Genomic DNA, 21367 nt, shown 5'->3' with positions numbered 1-21367 from the left:
GGCTGTGCTCAGGAATAAAAACAAAAATGCACCTCAAGTGCCCCGAGAATATTTACTTACATGTTTGACATCATCCACAGTGACTTCTGGGAGCTGACGGAAGAGGTGCGCGTACTTCTGGCAGCTGGGAGAGGCCCGCAGGCGCACAGCCCTCTGATACAGCGAGAGGCGGTGGCCTGTCCGCACGTCCGGATCCGCCAGCCCTGCTGTGATGCACTTGATGGCCTAGCAAAGAGCACGGCGCCTGTCAGGGTCCTGAAGTCCCTGTGCAGCATCCCCTCATTTCACGTGATGGGAAACCCCACTGTTAATTAATCATTCATTTTGCTAATTAGTGGTGGGCAAAGCAGCCCTTCCAGAGACAAGGACATTCCCTTAGGTCCCATGCCGAGCACAGAAGAAGCACAGAGCCTGATGCAAATGTCTGGGGCACAAGCAGCCGTGCTCCTGACACTATGTCCTGGTCACACATGTGGACACAGTCGATCTCAGCTGCCACACCCTCAGGAGACGGAGGAGGCTGGGGAGAGGGACCTGGTCTGGGGGGCGCTCGGGGCACCCAGGGGCTCGGAATGCAGAGCAGGCACCTCTAGGGCAGGAGCCCGGCCGTCTGACCACCTCCCAGTCCCAGGGAGCCTCATATATAGGGAGAAGAATCTTAGGTTTGAAGGAGTTATGCATTTTCTAAGGTTATTCAGGGCTGGACAAATAAACAAAAATACTGAAAACTACATGGGATACCACTTCACATCCACTAGGATGACTGTACTCAGAAAAATGGACAATAAAAAGTGTTGGCGGGCATATGGGAGAAATCGGAGCCCTCATGCTTTGCTGGCAACAATGGAAAAATGACCCAAATACTGTGAAAAACAGTTTGGCAGTTCCTCACAAAGTCATACGTGGAATTACCACGTGACCCAGCAACCTCACGTCCAGGTACACGCCCACCACAACTGAAAGCAGAGTTTCAAACAGATATTTGTACACAGTAGTGCTATTCACAACAGCCAAAAAGTGGAAACAACCCAAGTGTCCATTGACAGATGGATGGATCAACACAACGTAGTCCGTTTAAACAACGGAGTATACACAATGGAGTATTATTCAGCCTTGAAAGGGAAGGACATTCTGACACCTGCTACAACATGGATGAGCCTTGAGGACGTTATGCTGAGTGAAATAAGCCAGGCACAAAAGGACAAAGATTCCATGATTCCACTTCTGGGTATTTCATGGAAATACCCAGAACAGGCAGATTCCTAGAGACAGAAGCAGATTAGAGGTAACCAGGAACTGGGGCAGGAGGGAACAGGAGTAACTGTTTTACAGGAGCAGAGTCTGTTTGGAGGATGAAAAATTTGGGGAACAGACAGTGATGATGTTTCAACAACACGGTTTTGAACTGCTCGGGCCCACATATGCACAGATTTCTTCCAATAAAGACTACAGCACTGCACGGTCCACAGCTGGTTGGATCTGCAGATACAGGACCTCAGAAATGGAGGGCCAACTACAAAGTTATCCGTGGATTTCTGACTGTGCGGGGGCAGGGGGGGGTCGGCACCCCGATCCCCGAGTTGTTCAAGGATCAGCTGTATAATTCACGCCACTGAACTGTATACCTAGAGATGGTTAAACTGCAAGTTTTCTTTGTTATATATATTTACTACAATAAAAGAATAAAAAGTTTTTTAAAAGCCCTGAAAATCAGTGAAGATGAGGCCATCAGAGTGGGGTGGTCCAGAGGAATCAAGCAGAGAATGAGGCCCTGCCGCCGGCTCTGTAGCCCCGTGGGAGCCGGGCGGGCCGCAGGGAGGGGCGGCCTCGGGCTTAGCCTGGCCTGGCCGGCTGCTGGGCACCTGCAGGCATGAGCCTCTGCTGGGCTGGCAGGTGCCCTCCCTGGAGACTGATGTGGAGAAGGGAAGGAACGGTGACAAAATAACAGGGGTTATGAGCATGGCCAGGAAGATTCTTGGGAAAAGGCGAAAAGGAACCAGGGTTTTCCATCTGTCTCAAAGATAACCTCGGAGTATGAGTGAATGCTCCTATCAGCAGATCCGAGCAAGGGGAAAGTCTATCAACTCTTTGGAACCTTTATTTCAATGAAAGAGACAGGCAGTGCACACACACCCTCTGTCCACGCTAGGTGAGGGGCCACCAGAGGTCTCTCCTGCCCTGTCAGCCCGAATCAGCGCCAGGCGGGGAGCACCACACCCGCCTGCAGGAGAGGAAACAGCTCTCCCGGCTGGAAGCACTTGAGGTAACAAGGCACCTTTTCAGGTTAAGGCAGTAAAAATAGTACGTCATCATCCACCCCCGTGGTCAAATTTTCCAGCCCTCCATCATCCTGATTCAGTTGACCTGCCCCTGGAAAAACAAAAGCTCCCAGAGCCGTAGTGCCCTCTGTTCAATGCAAACACGAGGTTGGCAGGGACAGGGGACCGCAGGTGGCCACACAGAGGGCTACTGTCACCACCTCGGGAGGCCCCGCCCTGCTGGCTGCAGCAGCTGGCAGCCATCGTGCCCTCGGACTCACAAGGTCCCTGCCACAGAGAAGGCAGCGCCTGGAAGGGAAGGTGCCCGCCCTGCTGAGTCAGACACCACGTCTCAGGGTGGGAGGAACGCCTTCCATCCATCTTTCTACCAGGAGGCCCTGGGCAACCAGTGAATACAACCACCATTTCCAAAACTGTGTGAAGGCGGACACATCTAACCCTCCAGCTCCCTCCACCCCTAGAACTTCATCCCTGAATCCCAACACGAGCCGCTGCCGACACACCCACCAACCCCACTGTCGCCCCCATGTTCGCGCCCCTGCTACTTCTTCTGGGGTTGGAAGAACACGGACAAAGAAGGATGTTTAAGAAATCAACGTTGTAAATCAACCACAGTCCAATATAAAATAAAAATTAAAAAAAAAAGAAACCAGGGGCTTCCCTGGTGGCACAGTTTAGAATCTGCCTGACGGTTGGTTCTCCCTGGTCTATCAGGAAGTCGGCCAGCTGTATTTGCAGCGCCCCTCACTAACTCTGCTCTTTGTTCTCAATAAACTCACTCTCATCTAAAAAAAAAAAGAATCCGCCTGCCAATGCAGGGGACACGAGTTCGAGCCCTGGTCTGGGAAGATCCCTCATGCCACAGAGCAACTAAGCCCGTGTGCCACAACTACTGAGCCTGCGCTCTAGAGCCCGCGAGCCACAACTACTGAAGCCCCTGTGCCTAGAGCCCGTGCTCCGCAACAAGAGAAGCCACCGCAATGAGAAGCCCGCGCACCGCAACAAAGAGTAGCCCCCGTTCACCATAACTAGAGAAAGCCTGCACATAGCAACGAAGACCCAATGCAGCCAAAAATTTAAAAATTAATTAATTTTTAAAAAAAGAAACCAATGTTCTAAATCAACCATAGTCCAATATAAAATAAAAGTTAAAAAAAAAAGTCAACCTTCTAATTACATTTAGATTTTTAAGGTATTAACAGTTTGCTATATTTTTAAATGTATGCCAAACTGAACAAAGGCTGGGCGGCTCCCGCGGCTGAGTACCGGCTCCAGGCGCTTCAGGTGCTGGTGCAAGTTGAGAGCCAGCCGGTCCCACCACCGGCCTCTGCTGTCAGGACAGTACACTTTCTGGGACAAAAGGTTTTCAAGCTCCTTGACGGCTTCCTGTGGCAACAACAAGGGACGCGCATTAGACACCTACACACCAAGAGTCTGCCATTATACTGAGTAGTCAGGAAAATTGTCAAAGTATATCTGTACAGCATCCCTCTCCACTGTAAAGTAAGGCTCAGGACCCGGACTGCCAAGAGGGACCCTGGGACGTCCCTCGGGAGTGGCCTGAGCTCCGGAGGTGCCCCCTACTTCTCACCAGGCCCCCCGCCACCTTGTGCAGCTCAGCACTCTCTGCAAACCAGGTCGGCAGCGCAGGCCGGACGCAGCCAGACTCTGGGCAGGAGCAGTGGCTGGGCTGCAGGCCCATGTGCTTCTAGGAACCCAGCCGGTCACAGGGCCGAGGCTGTGACGGGCAGGGGGCAGGACAGGAATGAGGGGGTCTTCACCCAAACACCCCACCTCAACAGGGGGACTTTCTGGTCTAGGTTTACTGGTCATGCTTCATGTTCATCTTTGGTGGTTCCCGGATCTCTTTGAAGGATCTAATGCATCTCCTGAGAAAAAGGCACAAACCCCATAGACACACTCGCAGATTCCCTGAAGCCAACCCCACAGGGCCTCTGGGGCGGGTCCACAGACCCCTCTTGGGGGCCCCACTGGCCCAGCCCTAGCACATTCTCTTTGTAAAACACCATGTTTCAATCACACAAGTGTCAACACAACAGAAGCTAACTCCAGCAATCTCACAATGTTAAATACGAGGAGGGATAAGACCGAACTTCTCATTCGTGATTATAAATTATTTCCAGACCGTCCACTACTGCTGCCAGGGAAACACAAGCAGAGGTGAGGTTTCTGCCTCAGGGGTTTGGGGAGACCCTCCCTGTCACACAGGGGGTTCTGACGGCAGCTAAGCTCCGGCTGCAGAGACCATCAGCGGCTCCCTGCAGGGCTCTGACCGTCACCTGGCCATCCTGGCGCACAGGCGTCAGCTCACAGCTGGCGGAACAGCAGGTCGCCCTCGGCCGTCTTCCTACTGACCAGGATATGGCAGGTGCCCACGGGAAGCAGGCCCTCGTCGCATCGCTGTGTGCTGACCAAGTACTTGGGGGAAGTCAAGAGCCAGGCAGGCCCCCCTCAGTAAGAGCCGGGGGCGGGGGCTTGTGCACTCACCTCGTACATGTGAAGTCTCTGCAGTATTTCAACGGTTCGGGACAAAATCCTCGTATAAACCCAACCAACGGTAAAACACCGGAGAAAGAGTGGTAATTTCTCGTGGTATCTAGAACAAAGACAGACACCAGCAGTTCAGTGCTTTGGTTTATCTATTGTAAGAGAATCACAAGAAGTGACAAAGCAGACTGAATTCCTACCTTTTAAGAAGATATATTCTGAACACTGCCTGTCGTGTGCAGTTTTCTACACCACAAATCTACGCTCTCACAGCCACCCTTCCAAGCTCCCCCAGACAGTGGCGTGAAATGAGAGCTGGAGGTCAGCAAACGCCCACCCTCGGGCCAGACGCAGGGCCCCCACCTGATTTTATACAAACCCAGGGTGATTTCCACATTTCTAAATGATTAAAATAAGTCAAAAGGAGAAAAATAGTCTGTGGCCTGTGAAAATTACATGAAACTCACATTTCGGTGTCTGCAAACACACCTGCATTGGGACAGCCCCGCCCACTCGTTGGGGGGGGGTGGCGTGGGGGGGGCAGCAGGCGCGTTCACAGCAGGACAGCAGAGGCCAGTGAGCATGTGGCTGGCAGAGCCTGACCACTGCCCAGCTGGCCCTCCACGGAAGAGGCTACCAACCTCTGTCTGACGGGAACCCAACTTCTTGACCACGAGGTCTTTTCTTTTTTTTAAACAAACAAAATCACCTATTAACTTGTTTTAAACATTTTTCTTCTGTTTGGTCTGAGAAATGTTAACAAATTTTCCTGAATTATCTTAATCCTCCAATGTACGTGCACATCAGAGGGTAAGAAGTCGCTTGGTCGTCTCCTTTCTAGAAAGGCCTTTAAGTAAATGGCTCAATTTTGTCTGAGTTACTCCCAAACAAAATATGGACAAAATATTCAGTTATTTTTTCTTAACAGTAAACGCCATTTTCCTGGCTATGGTTTTTAAGTCCATATTATTTCTGCACAGACTTCAGTTCCAAATGTTTTTTTGAAAAAGATATTTAATAATACTAATTTTTCTCATCACTGTGTAACAAAGAAAGGAAAAATTCTCTTAACCATATGGAATATGTTTAACATTTATTAAACCAAACAAAATGAAGGATCACATGCTGTGTACTTGAACTTTCAAAGTAAATGTTCATTTTCTTTTTCAGAATTTTACAGCTGCTGGAATTTCCTGCAGAAAGAAGACACTTGGCACAGTTCCCACAGCTTCTGTCCTGCGGCTGGGCTTCCCCCACGGTTAAATTCAGCTGACCAACCCCCAGAGAGGCCAGCCCACCCAAAGGCGGCAAGCTACTGTCTGCCACACAGGGACCAAGTGTATAAGGTCACTCCAAACCTCCAGACATGCCCTCCTATTCACCCAGCACTTTGACTCCACCCAAAGCAAGGAGGAAATTCAACTGCACATGTTGGTTTCACCACAAAACGAAAGGAGTGTGCTCTTCATGAAAAGAAAGACCTTAAGCAGTTAGAACAACTCGGCTAGTCAGTAAACTTTGACAGGGACCCGAGAACCACTTCACCTCAGGGACGGGTGGTCTTTCAGTCCATCCCAATCCTGCTTTGCACGCTGAGCGAGTTCCCTGGCTTCCTCCCAGGATCCGCTGGCCATCGCAGTGGAGATGTCGTTCAGCATGTGCGCGGCCGCTGCGTACCTGCGGGGGGGGACCAGGCCATCCAAGCTTCAGGGGTGAACGAGCACTGACACAAAATTCCACATCCTGCCCACCACATCTAACTCTGCTTTTGAAAATACGAGCGTTACATTTTTACCTCAGTAATAATTTGACGTATTACCCCACAGGAGTGGCCTAGAAGAATTGAGACAGGCTACCCAACCAGAAAGATGAAAACATTCACACCGCACTATTACATAACACATCCCATTATATGCATGTAATCCTGATCCGTGCTTCCTTTCTGACCTTTAGTGCTCATCCATTCATTCATTGATTCAGCAATCTGGCAACCTTGTAAACAGGTAACTGACTTCAGAATTACACACAAGCGTAGATTTGGTAATTTAATCATTGAGCCAGAGATATAGCCAGAGGGATGCTGCCCGAGCTAAGAGAACTATTTGGGATTTTCAAAAATAACTTCAGGGACAGTCCTTGGGAGACGACAATGCTGAAGTGTTATGAACACACTTACGTGAAGAAAGTCAACTTCTCAGTGCACCTGAGACATTCACCCAATCAGTTCTCTAACGCTTCGAGGGCACAGTCATTGTGTTCTGGACTCACACTTAAAAGAAAAAGCATGCACGAGCAATATGTGCAAATACTATCACATAAGAGTAAAAGATATATGTAGAACTGAATCACTTTGCTGTACAGCAAAAATTAACATTGTAAATCAACTATACTTGAATAAAATAATTTTTTTTTTAAAAAGAGTATAAGAAATGGCCTCTAAATATAAAAATTTGCTCATGAACTCTTCGATCTAACTCTCTTATAATGTGCAACTGGACAATTCTAAGGTCGATAAGGAAAGAGAAACAGGGAGAGGGTGCCCGGAGGTTGGCCCGCCCGGCAGGAGCGCCCTCCCGCCCACCTGAACCAAGCCCCCTCTTCACGAGCCCATCAAGCCCAGCGCCAGCCCCACGGTGCCGCCATCGCCGCCTGCACAGTCACCAGCCCTCCCTCCCGTCTCCCAAACCTCACCCCCACCCCCGCACTGCCAAGAACAGCATCCCTTCTGCACCCCAACCTCTGTCTCCTGCCTTCCCTACACCTGGCTGAAAGCACGGCTTCCCCACAGCCCCCCTCAAGCAGGGACAGCTCTCCTCACTCAGGGCCCACACGGATGGAAGCATCCTCCTCCCTCCCACCTGCACCACCAAATACTCCTTCCCTCCTTGAAAGCCTCCACCTCCGAAGCCCACGCCTCCTCCTTGCGGGCACCTGCCAGCGCCCCCCACCCCTGTCCCCGTCCCCTCTGCCTTGGTCTCCCTGGGTCTTCCGCCACGATGGCCACGACTTCAGAATTCTCCACCTCCTTCCTCCCCTATAACACGATTCTCCAACCTCTTCTCAGCCACCCACGTGCCCGTGGCCACTGAGACCTTCTGTCCCTGATGGACCGAGTCACCCTCAAGATGCTGACTTCGAGCATCTCCTCCACTGACCCCCGCCCCCAATCCTTCCAGCTCGTTCACTGCTGACAGCAACTCCCCCACCTTCACCAAGGCCCCACCTCCAGCACGGCCCCTGTCCCAGCCATAGCGCCTCCCATCCTGCAGGCTCACGGACCACGCCCGGGGCAAGCGGCCCCCGGCCCGGGGAAGAACACACACTGGCCACAGCCCCACCCTGGTCGGGGTGCCCTGGCCGCTCACTCCTCTGGGCCTGCACCAACTCCCCTCATCACGCTGAAGACGATCGCAGAGCCAGGCCGGCTGGTTTCGGCACATGCTCGCACACCTCGGCCCAGCCCTGCTCGAGGGGTCCCCAGCCTCCACCACGGCAGCCTCAGCCCTGCCCACACCCCAGTCCTCCCGCAGGTGCTCCGGGTCCCAGGGGGGTCCCCCCCCACTCCACCATCTGCCTCGCCCTTTCTATGGGTTTATCTACACGTGCACGTGCACAAACACACATACACACCCGAGTATCTCCTACCCTTAAGACACCAGGGAACTAGACCGCCCTGCCATCGCAGGCCGCCACAGCAGGGGCTGCTTCTCCGAAGCCCATTGGAACCGACCTCCCCCTCCCTGCGCACGGCTCCTGCCGTCCACCGCCCACCCCATGGGCCATCCCACTCGACCTCACTGCCTTTCCTCCAGTGTTCAATCGAGCCCCATCCTGACACACCTTCTTCTCCAGGTCCGCCCACCACACACACCCCTGGTTCCCTGCTGCCCTCCCGGCGGCACCTCCATGCTGCCCACCCCCTCGGCGCTGGCTGCCAAGCTCCTTCCTCCTCTTCTCCCTCGGGGACCTCATCCCCGGCCGTGTGCTGGTGACTCCAATTCCTCTCCAGGCCGAGCTCCTTCCCGGGCTCCTGATGGCATGCCCAGTACCACACGGGGCAGCTTCAGTCATGGAGCTGGGGGCATCCCCACCCGGCATCCCAGCCCTCCCCCCAAGTCCCCCATCTCATCTGATGGCACCACCACCCACGCCAAAACTCCAGAGTCATCCCTGACTCACTCCTTTCCTCCCCACAAATCTAATCACTATCACAATCACAACGTAATCAGAATCAAGTCTCATCTTTTCTGCCCCAAAACATCTCGCACGTTCACTTCTCTACAATGCCCGCCACTGCCAGCCCAGCCAAGACCTCCATCCGGACCACCAACGCTCAATTAGTCTCCTACCGCCCCCCAGCCGCCACTCCATGGGACGCTTTTGTAAAACGTGCACCAGATCCCTCGCCTGCCTAAACCCCTTCCCCAGCTCCCCATCCTCAGCGGATATGACCCAGTCGGCTCACCAGGGCTCTGAGGCCCAGCGTCCCCCGACCTGCGGTCCTGCCCAACCTCCCCTTCACACGGCCCCTGAGGTTCCGGCTGGAGATCAGCAAGCTCTCTCCTGCCCACGGAGCCTGGATGAGGGCACCCAGACCCTTGCAGGACCGGCTCCTCCTCATTCTCAAGCCTCAATTCCAACCTTTCAGGGACACTCTCTGCCTCACACTATCTACAAAGGACTTCTCCAGCCTGCCCCACAGTTATCATATTATTCTGTTTTCTTTCCCGTCTTCCCCAGTAAAACATAACCCCACGGCAGCAAAGACCCTATCTGTTCACACTGCAACTCCACCACCTGGCACATAATAGGTACTCAACACTCAACCCATGGGCACTGAATAAATGAGAAAAGAAAAGAAAGGATCAATTATTTCAAGTGCCAAGGTGGTGGGAAAGGTTCCTCAGGCCAGGTTTCACGTTACTGGTGCTGTATAATCACCCTTCCTGAAGTCATTTCAATCAGATTTCATTTATGTGCTACAGCCCTCTGCATAACAAAAGAATTTTGACTTATATTTAACATTTATAGGATACCTACTTTCTAAAAAAAAGACGTGATGGTTTATTTTTTCTCCCTAGCCTCCCCACTTCTGGACTTGTCAACCATGGTTTTGTCAACCATAGGACTGAAAAGCAACCTCCCTTAGATACGCGGTAATGATGACAATTATACCACTAAGACGCACTGAGCAATCCCCACAGGCCAGGCTCTAAGCACGCTACACATATCGGCACAGATCTGCGGGAATGTACTATTATCTCCCCATTTTGCAGATGAGGAAACTGAGGCACAGAGTAGATTCATGGTTCCATTAGAGAGACTGGAACCTGGCTTCAGAGTTCTCACCAAAGAGAACAGCACCAAGTCACTAAAAACAAAGACGTAAAAGGACATGAGACAAAAGAAAACACAGTCAGAAGAAATATTCTTACTAGAAGATTTACTAAAAAAGTTATTCTAACTGAACAGAAATAGGACATTGAACTTCCTGATAACTACGGCAAAATGGGCTAAAATCAGTTTATACTGACCCTGTTTTGATACAATAATCTAAATAGTTTATTTTTTAAAGCACATACTAGACAACACTTAAACAACTTTCCTAAAATCAAATATCAGAATCAATTTCTGCTAAATTTGAGTCATAAACCTTAAATCAAGAATCAAAAGTGAGGACTTCCCTGGTGGCACAGTGCCTAAGAATCTGCTTGCCAATGCAGGGGACACAGGTTCGAGCCCTGGCCCAGGGAGATTCCCACATGCCACGGAGCAACGAAGCCCGTGCGCCACAACTACTGAGCCTGCGCTCCAGAGCCCGCGAGCCACAATTACTGAAGCCCGTGCGCCTAGAGCCTGTGCTCTGCAACAAGAGAAGCCACCGCAACGAGAAGCCCGCGCACCGCAACTAACAGTAGCCCCCGCTCACCGCAACTAGAGAAAGCCCACGTGCAGCAACAAAGACCCAACACAGCCAAAAATTTAAAAATAAATAAATTTTTTTAAAAAACGATTTTGGCTATGAACTCATGTTTCTGTTGTGGATGGCAAAAAATAATAACAAAGCCTTCTACATAAATTTTAAAATACACAGATTTCATAGAGAGCAAACACGCCCTTACCTGATGAGGTCCTCTCTATCCTGGAAGATTTGGGTTTTCCGACTGACGGTATACCTGGGAAACTCCACGCGGCCAAGGTTGACCAGCAGCACCGTAGAAAGCTGGCCCTGCCCGCCACAGGCCGCCTCCTCCTCTTCCACTTCGTGGGTCAGTGAAAACAGCAGCAGGACCCGGGAGAACACAGCCCGGGGGTCTCTACACACTCTCAGAGACTGTCCCGCCCAGTCTTTAGCTCTGAAAAATACACAATATGGAAATAACTTTCTGGCTTTTAAGCATTTGGATGTCAGATTTCACAAATTATTTCAAGCTAAACAGCATGCATTATTCTAAGCCTGAAGCAAATCTCCCACCTCCAACTGTGTGACTTGAAGCATTTCTTAACCTCTCTGGGGCTCAGAGCCCCACCTAGGAACACGGTGAGGATTAGATGAAACTGTATCTGCAAACGATTTCACGCACTGTTTGCCTCAATAACAGAGCAGGATAGGGTTTACGCTGGTCCTGAACATGTGAAATACCAGGAAAACTCATAGAAGTGTTATCTATTTGACACTAGCAATTCTCAAATCTTGACTCCAGTGACACTTGAGATGAAATAATAGGTATTTATGTAGAACGTCACTACCAAAGGCTCTTGGTAAGGCGGCATGTTAAGTCCAGGGCCCTCCGGCTCCAACAACTGCAACACCACACACGGCACGGTTTCGCTATTGACATCCAGGCCGTGTAACTCTTTCCTGGGAGTGGGATGCCCAGGCTGTGAATTAGAGGATGCTCAGCTGCATCCATGGCCTCCGTTCACTAAATGCCAGTAGCACCCACTACCCACCTTAGTCATGACAATGAAAACGCCTCCAGACGACGCCAGGTGTCCCCTGGAGGGCACAGTTGCCCCCAGTTGAGAGCCACTGGTCTAGTGGAGGACCTCACACTTTCCTACCAGCTCAAAAGCTATTAAGCCAAAAGCAGAGTTGCATCCCTGGGGCGTGCAGAGATCAGTGCCACCACCAGAGCCGAGAGGACACAGGGGTGGGATTCCCATCACACCACCATTTACTTGAGGACCATTCATCTACAGAGACTGCCAGAAAACACCCTCCTCCTCCATCTCCATGCAGAGTCCCAAGGAGGTCCAGTGGACCGCCATTCCAAACTCCTATAAGAATAGTAGTTAAAACTGCATTTTTCTTGAATAATAAAATATTAGAATTTGCCAAGGGCCTAGTGCCTCTAATCTCTTGCCTCCTGATTTTTCTTGGTCCTAGAAATCAGTGTGGTATCTTAAGAATTGGGAATAATAAACCAAGAAAGAATCCAGTCTTTATAATAATGGTTCACCGCCTTCTCAACCTAACTGCAATTGAAAAAAACAATTACAATCTGAAAACACATACCACCTATCTTAAGAGTTAATATGTGCTATCGGGACTTTCCTGGTGGCGCAGTGGTTAAGAATCCACCTGCCAATGCAGGGAACACAGGTTCAAGCCCTGGTCCGAGAAGATCCCACATGCCGTGGAGCAGCTAAGCCCGTGCGCCACAACTACTGAGTCTGCGCTCTAGAGCCCACGAGCCACAACTACTGAGCCCTCGTGCCACAACTACTGAAGCCCGCGCACCTACAGCCTGCGCACCGCAACAAAGAGCAGCCCCACTCTCTGCAACTAGAGAAAACCCCATGCGCAGCAACGAAGACCCAACGCAGCCTAAAAATAAATAAATAAAAATAAATTAAATACGTGCTATCAACATTTCAAATGCTTTTACTATAACAATAGCCACAAAACCTTTTCAAAATCACTGCACCAATGCCAGGCTGATTCTTGCACCAAGTGCAGACTGAAGGCTGTTTGGCCAATTTGAGAAACGCATCTACCAGCTGCTGCTTCTGCCCATTGGGATTCACCAAGTGGAAGGTCTTTGCCAGGGCTTTCAGTTCTGGAGCAGAAAGGAGCTCAAGCACCTCAGACAGTTCTTGCAACTCAGATTCTGAAATATTAAAAAAAAAAAAAAAAATTTAAAAGTAGTTTTAAATAAGCTTACTGTTTCCTAGCTTTATTTACTTTAAGAAGAAAACTCACTTACATGCAAATAAAATGAAATGCTACTGTAGAAATTTTAGTTTGCCAAATTGATTGTTAAAAATTATGGAAAACAGGTATTTCACAAAGGTTATAAAACAAAAGAACTTCTCACTAAGAAGTAAAAGAAAATCTGAATAAAATAAAGACCCACATGGATAGCCACTGGTATATCGCTCACAACAAAACCTACGGCTGGGCCTCTCCAGAGCAGGCCAGAGTCAACTGTTCATCAGCTGTCCTCTCTCCACACAGGCCTGGGGCTGAGAAGACATTCATGGGGTCACTTGCTCGGCACACGTGTGTACATCACCCTATTAGGGGACCCAGACAGCAAGCTTGACCCCCGGGATGCAGATGAATCAGAGCTGGCTGGTCTCTGCCTTCACAGCATCCACAGCTTAGGGCAGGGCCATCTTCCTCCAGTCAGCAAGTCCTCACTGGGTGTACACTGCCTGCCAGGTAGCACCTGCCCAGGGCATACAGTGAACAAACTGCATCTGTGCCCACAGGGAGCTTATCTCCTAGCATAATAAATATGTCAGGGGTGACAACTGCTACAAAGAAAAACAAAGCTGGCAGCAACATGGACGGACCTAGAGATGATCATATTAAGCGAAGTAAGTCAGAAAGAGAAAGACGATTATCATATATCACTTATATGTGGAATCTAAAATATGACACAGGGCTTCCCTGGTGGTGCAGCAGTTGAGAATCCACCTGCCGATGCAGGGGACACGGGTTCGTGCCCCGGTCCGGGAAGATCCCACATGTCGCGGGGGAACTATATTCCATATCCTGTGATAAACCATAAGGAGAAGAATATAAAAAGAATACATATATGTATAACAATCACTTTGCTGTACAGCAGAAATTAACACAACACTGTAAATCAACTATACACAAAAATAATAAAATAAAAATAAAATAAAATATGACACAAATGAACATATCTATGAAACAGAAACAGAATCACAGACATAGAGAACAGACTTGTGGTTGCCAAGGGGGAGGGGGGTGGGAGGGACGGATTGGGAGTTTGGGATTAGCAGATGCAAACTATTATATATAGGATGGATGAACAACAAGGTCCTACTGTATAGCACGGGGAACTATATTCCATATCCTGTGATAAACCATAAGGAGAAGAATATAAAAAGAATACATATATGTATAACAATCACTTTGCTGTACAGCAGAAATTAACACAACACTGTAAATCAACTATACTTCAATAAAATTATTTTTTAAAATAAATAAATAAAAGGAGGAAGAATGAATTAGGAAAAAAGAAGAAAGAAAAGCAAAGCTGGGCAAGGCAAACTGGACTGGCAGGAGGTGGCCGTATTTGACACTAGGTGGTCATGCAAGTCCCTGACAAGGTGACACGGAGCAGAGCTGGATGACATGAAGGGGTGAGCCGAGTGGGAGCAGGCACAGGCTCTGAAAGAGGGGTGCACTCAGCCAGAACACCCAGGAAGCAGAGTGAGGGCACGGCCAGGGCTACACCCCACTGGGCTGTGCAGACCACGGTGGGACCTGGGTGGGACTGAGGGCAGCGTTAGGCCACTGGGGTTCTGCTTTTGCTGCTTAACTGTCATTTAAAGGTAAGTCAAGGCTCAGGGCTTCCCTGGTGGCGCAGTGGTTAAGAATCCACCTGCCAATGCAGGGAACACGGGTTCGAGCCCTGGTCTGGAAGATCCCACATGCCGTGGAGCAACTAAGCCCACGAGCCACAACTACTGAGTCTGCGCTCCAGAGCCCGTGAGCCAACGAAGAGTAGCCCCCGCTCGCCGCAACTAGAGAAAGCCCGCATGCAGCAACGAAGACCCAACGCGGCCAAATATAAATAAATAAATATATTTAAAAATAAATAAAGGTAGTCAAGGCTCACCTGGCTTGCCTGTTACACCTGTAGATTTCTGGAACCTGCACCTAATCTTCCGGGTCAGGTGGGGACACAAGCTCTCCAGTGCCCCTGATGGCCTGATGTGAGGGAACCCAGGGTCCCGCTGCCTGATCCCTCACATCCATGGAGCCTCCAGGCCTCTCCCCCAAGGCTCCCCACGCCCCCCAGCCAGGCCCACCACGTCACCCTCACTGCACTTACTTACTGCTCTGCACTACAAACTCTGCCGCACAGAAACCGTCTGGCTTTGGCTTGATTCCCCTATTTCAGTCTAAACTGTGAACAACTTGAACCCAGGACTCACATCTTTCATCCTCCTTATACCCACGTTTCCAGTACAATATTGTACTCAACACATGTAGGTACCTAATGAAAGCTCCTGATGAGACAACCAAGGTTATCTCATATTCACATGGGCTTAAATCAGTGAAACAATTCCTGAGACAATCAACCTACAAATTATAAGAGCTGTCTGTGTGTGCATGGGGGGCAAATTAAGGTTTTAGAGGTGATACTAGCTTCAAACAAACCAGCTTTGTTCCATCATAAAGATGAGAAAACTGGGTAAGATGAGTCAAGCTCTTGCTGGAAGGAGAGCCAGGAGGGATGAGTTTCCCCTGTGGACCCAGCCACCCATCTATCCCTCGGTGACTTTACGGGACTAGGCCTGGGACCATCAGAACGCAGCAGCAGGCAAACTTTTGTTATCCTAGGAGTCTTAACTCAGGCTGAGGATGACTTTAACAACACATGAATAATTTGTTGTCCTAAGAAGATTCAAAACTCAATTTAAAAAGACATACACAATTACTATTTATCAGGCACCAATCAGGAGATGACACCGAATTCACATCACCCTCATTTTGCAGAAACTGGATTCCCTACGTCGGATTTTCACTTTGGTTCCCCTGGACAAACCGTACCCGTCTGCAGGAAGCCTGCGCACGTCAACTCTCTAACCACCGGCGTTAAGTCAGCGGAGATCTCTTCATATTCCAGCTTGTTCCTCTTAATCCAGCCGAATTTACGTTGAAAAAGTCTGACATATAACTTCTGACCGCTAGCTGGAACAAAGTTAAGAAAAATAGTGGAAAACCTTCTATTTCTTCTTGAAAACATATACTATAATTTACTTTTGTAAACTGAGGTGAGTAAAACAGGCTGTTAGAAATACACAGAGGCTGACTCAACAGATCTTCCAAGAAAATCATTTTCTTCCTTAGGAAGACGTAACTTATTTCAAATACAGAGTCCCGTGGGGATGCCTCCTTGGCCTGTATGCCTGTCACCACAGGACAGGAGGAGCAGGAGGACACAAAGCCAGCCCTGCCCCCCCAGTTATGCAAGTCTTTGGAACTGAGACTCCCTTCTCTCTTCTGTTATAAAAAGGAAGGAGGGGTGGGCAGTAACACCACCTTCCCAAAGTTGGTGAAAAGATTAAACACGATGAGGTATTCAATAATTAGTGTATAAACCATAAAAAAAGTTCCAAAGTTGGTAATGATTATTGGCCATTTAAAAACTTAAGACCCGGGCTCCCCACTTTCTAGCCAACATTTCTACTCCCTCAAGAGAAACCCCCCAGGGTTCCAGTTATTTTGTTCTCTCCTTTCGGTTTAATATACATTGTTCTATTTTTGGCTGAAAATCATCTGAAAAGAATTTTCCAAAAAAAGTCTAGCTTTAGTGGGGTGGCCATCTCTAAGGCAGTGATCTCCACCAAGCTATTTAATTAATCTGGTCTCAAGTTTTCCTATTACCCAAATTATCTTTAAATTTCTAACTCTAAAATGGTATGGGGACTTCCCTGGCGGTCCAGTTGTTACATCTTCAACATTTATTTCCTTTTTTTTTTTTTTTTTTTTTTTTGCGGTACGCGGGCCTCTCACTGTTGTGGCCTCTCCCGTTGCGAAGCACAGGCTCCGGACGCGCAGGCTCAGCGGCCATGGCTCACGGGCCCAGCCGCTCCGCGGCACGTGGGATCTTCCCAGACCGGGGCACGAGCACCCCGTGTCCCCTGCATCGGCAGGAGGATTCTCAACCACTGCGCCACCAGGGAAGCCCTATTTCCCTTTTTTCTTTAAAGAGGCAAAATCGACTTGCAGTAGTTGTTTTTACAACAGAGACACTGTAGATGATTCTCTGTGGAGAGCAAGCCACAAGAATCTGCAGAACTTACACTAGGAAACTGCTCCTGCTTCTCAATCATACTGAAGCCAGGGGCCACCAGCTATTCAAACAAATGCTCACATGAATGCAAGCAGCACCCAACGAAAGATCTGTGACCACCCTGGATACGACAGTCAGTCGGGGTCATTCACACCCACGTCAGGGGAGGCCAGTACAAGTAGAGATGGAAGCTGTGTGGACACTTTATAAAACTGTGCAAAGGGCTTCCCTGGTAGCACAGTGGTTAAGAATCCACCTGCTAATGCAGGGGACATGGGTTCGAGCCCTGGTCCGGGAGGATCCCACATGCCGCGGAGCAACTAAGCCCGTGCAACACAACTGCTGAGCCCGCAAGCCACAACTGCTGAAGCCCACGCGCCTGGAGCCCGTACTCAGCAACAAGAGAAGCCACCGCAATGAGAAGCCCGCGCACCGCAACGAAGAGTAATCCCGGCTTGCCGCAACTAGAGAAAGCCTGCGCGCAGCAACGAAGACCCAATGCAACCAAACATAAATTTATAAAAAAGAAAAGAAAAATATTTTTTTAATATGTTAAAAAAAAAAAGAACTGTGCAGAGAAGTATCACCCACATGTTAAAAAGTAACACAAGCAGAGCCAGTTTCCTTGTGTGAATGTAAAACCGAAGCCTTTCTCTTAACCATTATTGGTAACACTCAGGATTTCTTTTTTTTACTCTACTGGGACTCAGACCTGCTACTATTACTAGAGGTCAGCGTGGCCCCCAAGTAAGCTTTTCCTACTCGGGAGGGACTCAGTTGCACAGAGCCATCAAGGCCCTTTGGATGAGCAGCCATCAAGGGGGGGCTCTTGCTCCAAACCTGCACTACTGGCTCAGAGCCACCGCCGGCTGCCAAGGAACTGAGGCATGTTTTTAAACGTACTAATTTACAAAATTAAAAAAGAAAAAAAAAAAAAAAAAAAACACCAAAAAAGTTTTTAATTATCAATTTAGCTTGAAAGTTTCCACTTCCTGCACACCCTGACTTTAAAAGGCAGAGTCCAGGCAACTAAAATATTGTTGGAGGAAAAAAATATGCCTGAGTATACCTTGGTTTGTTTTTTTCCCCTGTATTTTATTTTCATTTTTGAGGAAATGGCCTGCAAAAACAACAAAACCACCTAACAGTCAGCTTGATTACGTGCCCGAAATGCAAAGTACACTTTCCTAAATCACACTGTATTTTTTTCTTCTAATCTGGGAAAGGTTGTTTTACAACCATCAAATATACAAAAACAGGACAAACAGCTGCTTCCACTACAACTAAAGTACAGCTTGTAAGGATGACACTGCAGAAGCAGACATCACCAGGCCCAAAAATCTTGTCTCTTTTACAGGCATATCTTTCTCTAGCTGAACTCTCATTGGCTGTGATTCCCATGAGTACCCCCAGGGGACTCCCAAAACCACACTGACTGCTTGTGGTCATGAGATTTCTGCCCATCACACCTCAGACCAAATCAGGGCAGCAAAGGGGAAACAAAGCCTCGAAAGCAAACAGGTTCAAGATACCTGATAATTGATGAAATTTAGTTATAACGCCCTTCTCGTGTTCATCAAAGAGCATCCTGTCTTCTTCATTCTCAAACACGGCTTTCAGCACCACGAGGAAACTCTGAAGGTAGTATGGATGGTCCAGTGGTGCTGGACTTGTTACACAGGAAACATCACAGCTTGACCCCTGCTCCAGAGGAATTCGGTCAGTGATTTCATTCTTTAAGCCACTGTCACCTTCTGGAGGAAGTGCTTGGCTGTCACTCCATATAGAAGCATCGTGTGTAGAATTATGAGACTTTGCCTCCCAATGTGATGACTGGGTTGGAGCTTGTGAAACAAAAGTCATTTTTACCTCTTCACAACCACCTGCTTCACAGTTTTCAACACCTTTATCATCTGTTCCTTTGATACTCTCCTGCTTTGCAAGATGGTCCTCTGAAGCAGACTTTAATTTATGCCCAAGAGTTAAATCTGGTGAAAGTAACACGGGAGCATTATCTGAGAAGGTGGGGGTGAGAGTTGATCTCCCACATTCCTGGGCAGCCGTTTGGCCTTCAGCTTCCATTATTTTAGAGCCTCCCACAATATGCTCGGGAGTGCTTGGTTCCTCCAGAGAATTACAGGCAAACATGTTTTCCTTTTGAGAACTATTCTCCAAAAGCTGATCCTGGCCTTCCATCTCTGAACACTGATCATCCAGGCTCTTAACTCCTGTGGACGAGGAATTCTGTGGACTCTGATTGGCGAATCCCTCATTCTTATCTATTGATCTTTTAGCCTTTATGTATCTTCTGGACAATTTAGATGACAGGCTTCCCAGAGGGATGACTTTCACATTATGATGTCTCAGCCCATCTTGATTTCTGCACACTGCATCACCATCACTCTTAAAATAGGGGCTGGTCTTCTGTTTTATGCCCATTTTTGCTGAATCACTTTGGCCAGGGGTTAAATTGATCTTTGATGGTGACTTCTCTGGCGTTACATCTTCTAAGGCAATATTGGTCAAATCTACTGTGGACACATTTGAACTTAAGCCAACATGCCCAGGGTCAGCTGGAGTGATGTCACCGTTGTTAGCACACATTTCATCAAGGTGACGGTTTAGGTCGTATCTTGGCACCATTTTACTACAAATGGGGCAGGCAAGTTTAACAGGCGGTACATTGTTAAAAAACGCAATAATAGAGTTAGATTCATTTTTTTTAGTTTTGCTGCTTGATAAACTTCTACGAGGTCTTTTTTTTGAGGATTTCCCTACAGACATCATGAGTATTATAAAAGCTGGGTGTTTCAAGTAGTAAAACACAAGAAATCACCAGGGAAAGATAGCAATGGTTTACTTTTACTCCCCTGAATTGAAATAATAAAAAGTGGGATTCTACTGGACTTCATGTTATTCATTTAGTCAGTTTCTTCTCCCTACAAAATAAAACGCATGTGGATTAATAGCATTTTTATGAATTCCACAACAGAGGGGGTAAGTAAACTCCAAAACGTGCAATGGCAGTATCTCACGGGATGAGAAAAACCCTGCGCTTGGAATATAGGACCAAGGCCTACTCTCAGCTGTCCACGCGACCTCAGTGTGTCCCTTAGCCGAGAAATGACATGAGGATAAGTTCTAAGACTTCTCTTTAAGATCGAAAATCAGCCCTTTTAAAAAGGGAACATCTGACTATGCCAGGTCCTTTTTTAAAGCACCTTATCATTAACTTTTTCCGGGAGAGAGAATGCCTATCCCGCCCTCACAGGCCTGCAGAGAGAATCGCCCAAAATCTCGGGCATCTGTCCACATGCTTGGACGCCCCCGCCCCGCCGTCCCCACGCAGCTCTGGCCGCAGAACTTAAGGCTCGGACTCAGCCCCACCCGCCCTCCCCGCGGGGCCGCGACCGCGCACCTGGGATGCGCACCTGGGATGAGCACCTGGGGCTCCGCCGCCGGCCTGGCTGCCCTCCTCCCGCCCCCTCCCTCCCTTCCTCCCTCCTTTCCCCCCTTTCTGTCCCCGAACCCACCCCCTCCCGGCCTCACCGCCCCGAGACACCAGCTCTCCCCCGGCTCCAGCCCAGCGCCCGAGGCCCCGGCCCCGCCGCCCCCTGCATCCTACCGGCTCCACGCGCCAGGCATTCCCAGCAGATCCCCGCGGCTCGACCGCCACAGGCTCAGTCAGAGGAGGCTCGAGCGATCGATCGCCCCTCCCTCCCACCTTAAAGGCATCCCGGGTCCAGGGAGGCTTAGCCGGCGGAGGTCAACCGAGACTCTGCCCCTCCTACTCTCCGCACCAGGGGGAGGCGGGCCGCCGGGAAGGTGGGCAGGTTGCTGGTCGGGGAGCATTTGGTGTCCGAGGAAGCCGGTCTCCTGGGAGGAGACACAGGCGTGGACTCGACTTAGCCAGCAAGCGCGTGCTGGGGTTCCCGGAGGAGATGCCGTTCGCCGCCTGATGCAATAGATGCCGATAACCTCAAGAGCAAAGAAATAGATCAAGAACAAGGACCTACTGTGTAGCAGAGGGAACTATATTCAATATCTTGAAATAACCTAAAATGGGAAAGAACCTGAAAAAGTATATATACTTTTATACATACTTATATATTATATATATATATAAAATCACTTTGCTGTACACCTGAAACATTGTAAATCAACTGTACTTCAATTAAAAAATAAAAATGAAAGAATGATAAAATGTAGTCAGGTAATTAGGGAGTGGTGAGTTTGGATATTTCTTACATTAAAATGTAGTTTAATTTGTTTTAATATAGTTTGTTTTCTTTGTGT

The 21367-nt window shown here is 49.0% G+C and overlaps 1 protein-coding gene across 1 annotated transcript in view; it reads right to left on the bottom strand.

The window, feature by feature from the left end:
* The window catches only part of FAN1 (FANCD2 and FANCI associated nuclease 1), a 38456-nt gene extending 17489 nt beyond the window's left edge, over nt 1–20967 (bottom strand). The window contains exons 1-9 of the mRNA XM_007128815.4: nt 20697–20967; nt 18604–20010; nt 15826–15966; nt 12700–12901; nt 10910–11143; nt 6333–6464; nt 4788–4896; nt 3546–3665; nt 61–225 (exon numbers count right to left, since the gene is read on the bottom strand). Of these exons, the coding sequence (XP_007128877.1) occupies nt 61–225; nt 3546–3665; nt 4788–4896; nt 6333–6464; nt 10910–11143; nt 12700–12901; nt 15826–15966; nt 18604–19858 (2358 nt within the window). The 5' untranslated portion in view covers nt 19859–20010; nt 20697–20967. The remainder of the gene's footprint in view (nt 1–60; nt 226–3545; nt 3666–4787; nt 4897–6332; nt 6465–10909; nt 11144–12699; nt 12902–15825; nt 15967–18603; nt 20011–20696) is intronic.
* Between the last annotated feature and the right edge of the window lie 400 nt (nt 20968–21367).

Source organism: Physeter macrocephalus, chromosome 11 (assembly GCF_002837175.3).
Source record: "Physeter macrocephalus isolate SW-GA chromosome 11, ASM283717v5, whole genome shotgun sequence".
Taxonomy (NCBI): Eukaryota; Metazoa; Chordata; class Mammalia; order Artiodactyla; family Physeteridae; genus Physeter; species Physeter macrocephalus.
This window is presented reverse-complemented; position numbering and strand designations above follow the sequence as displayed.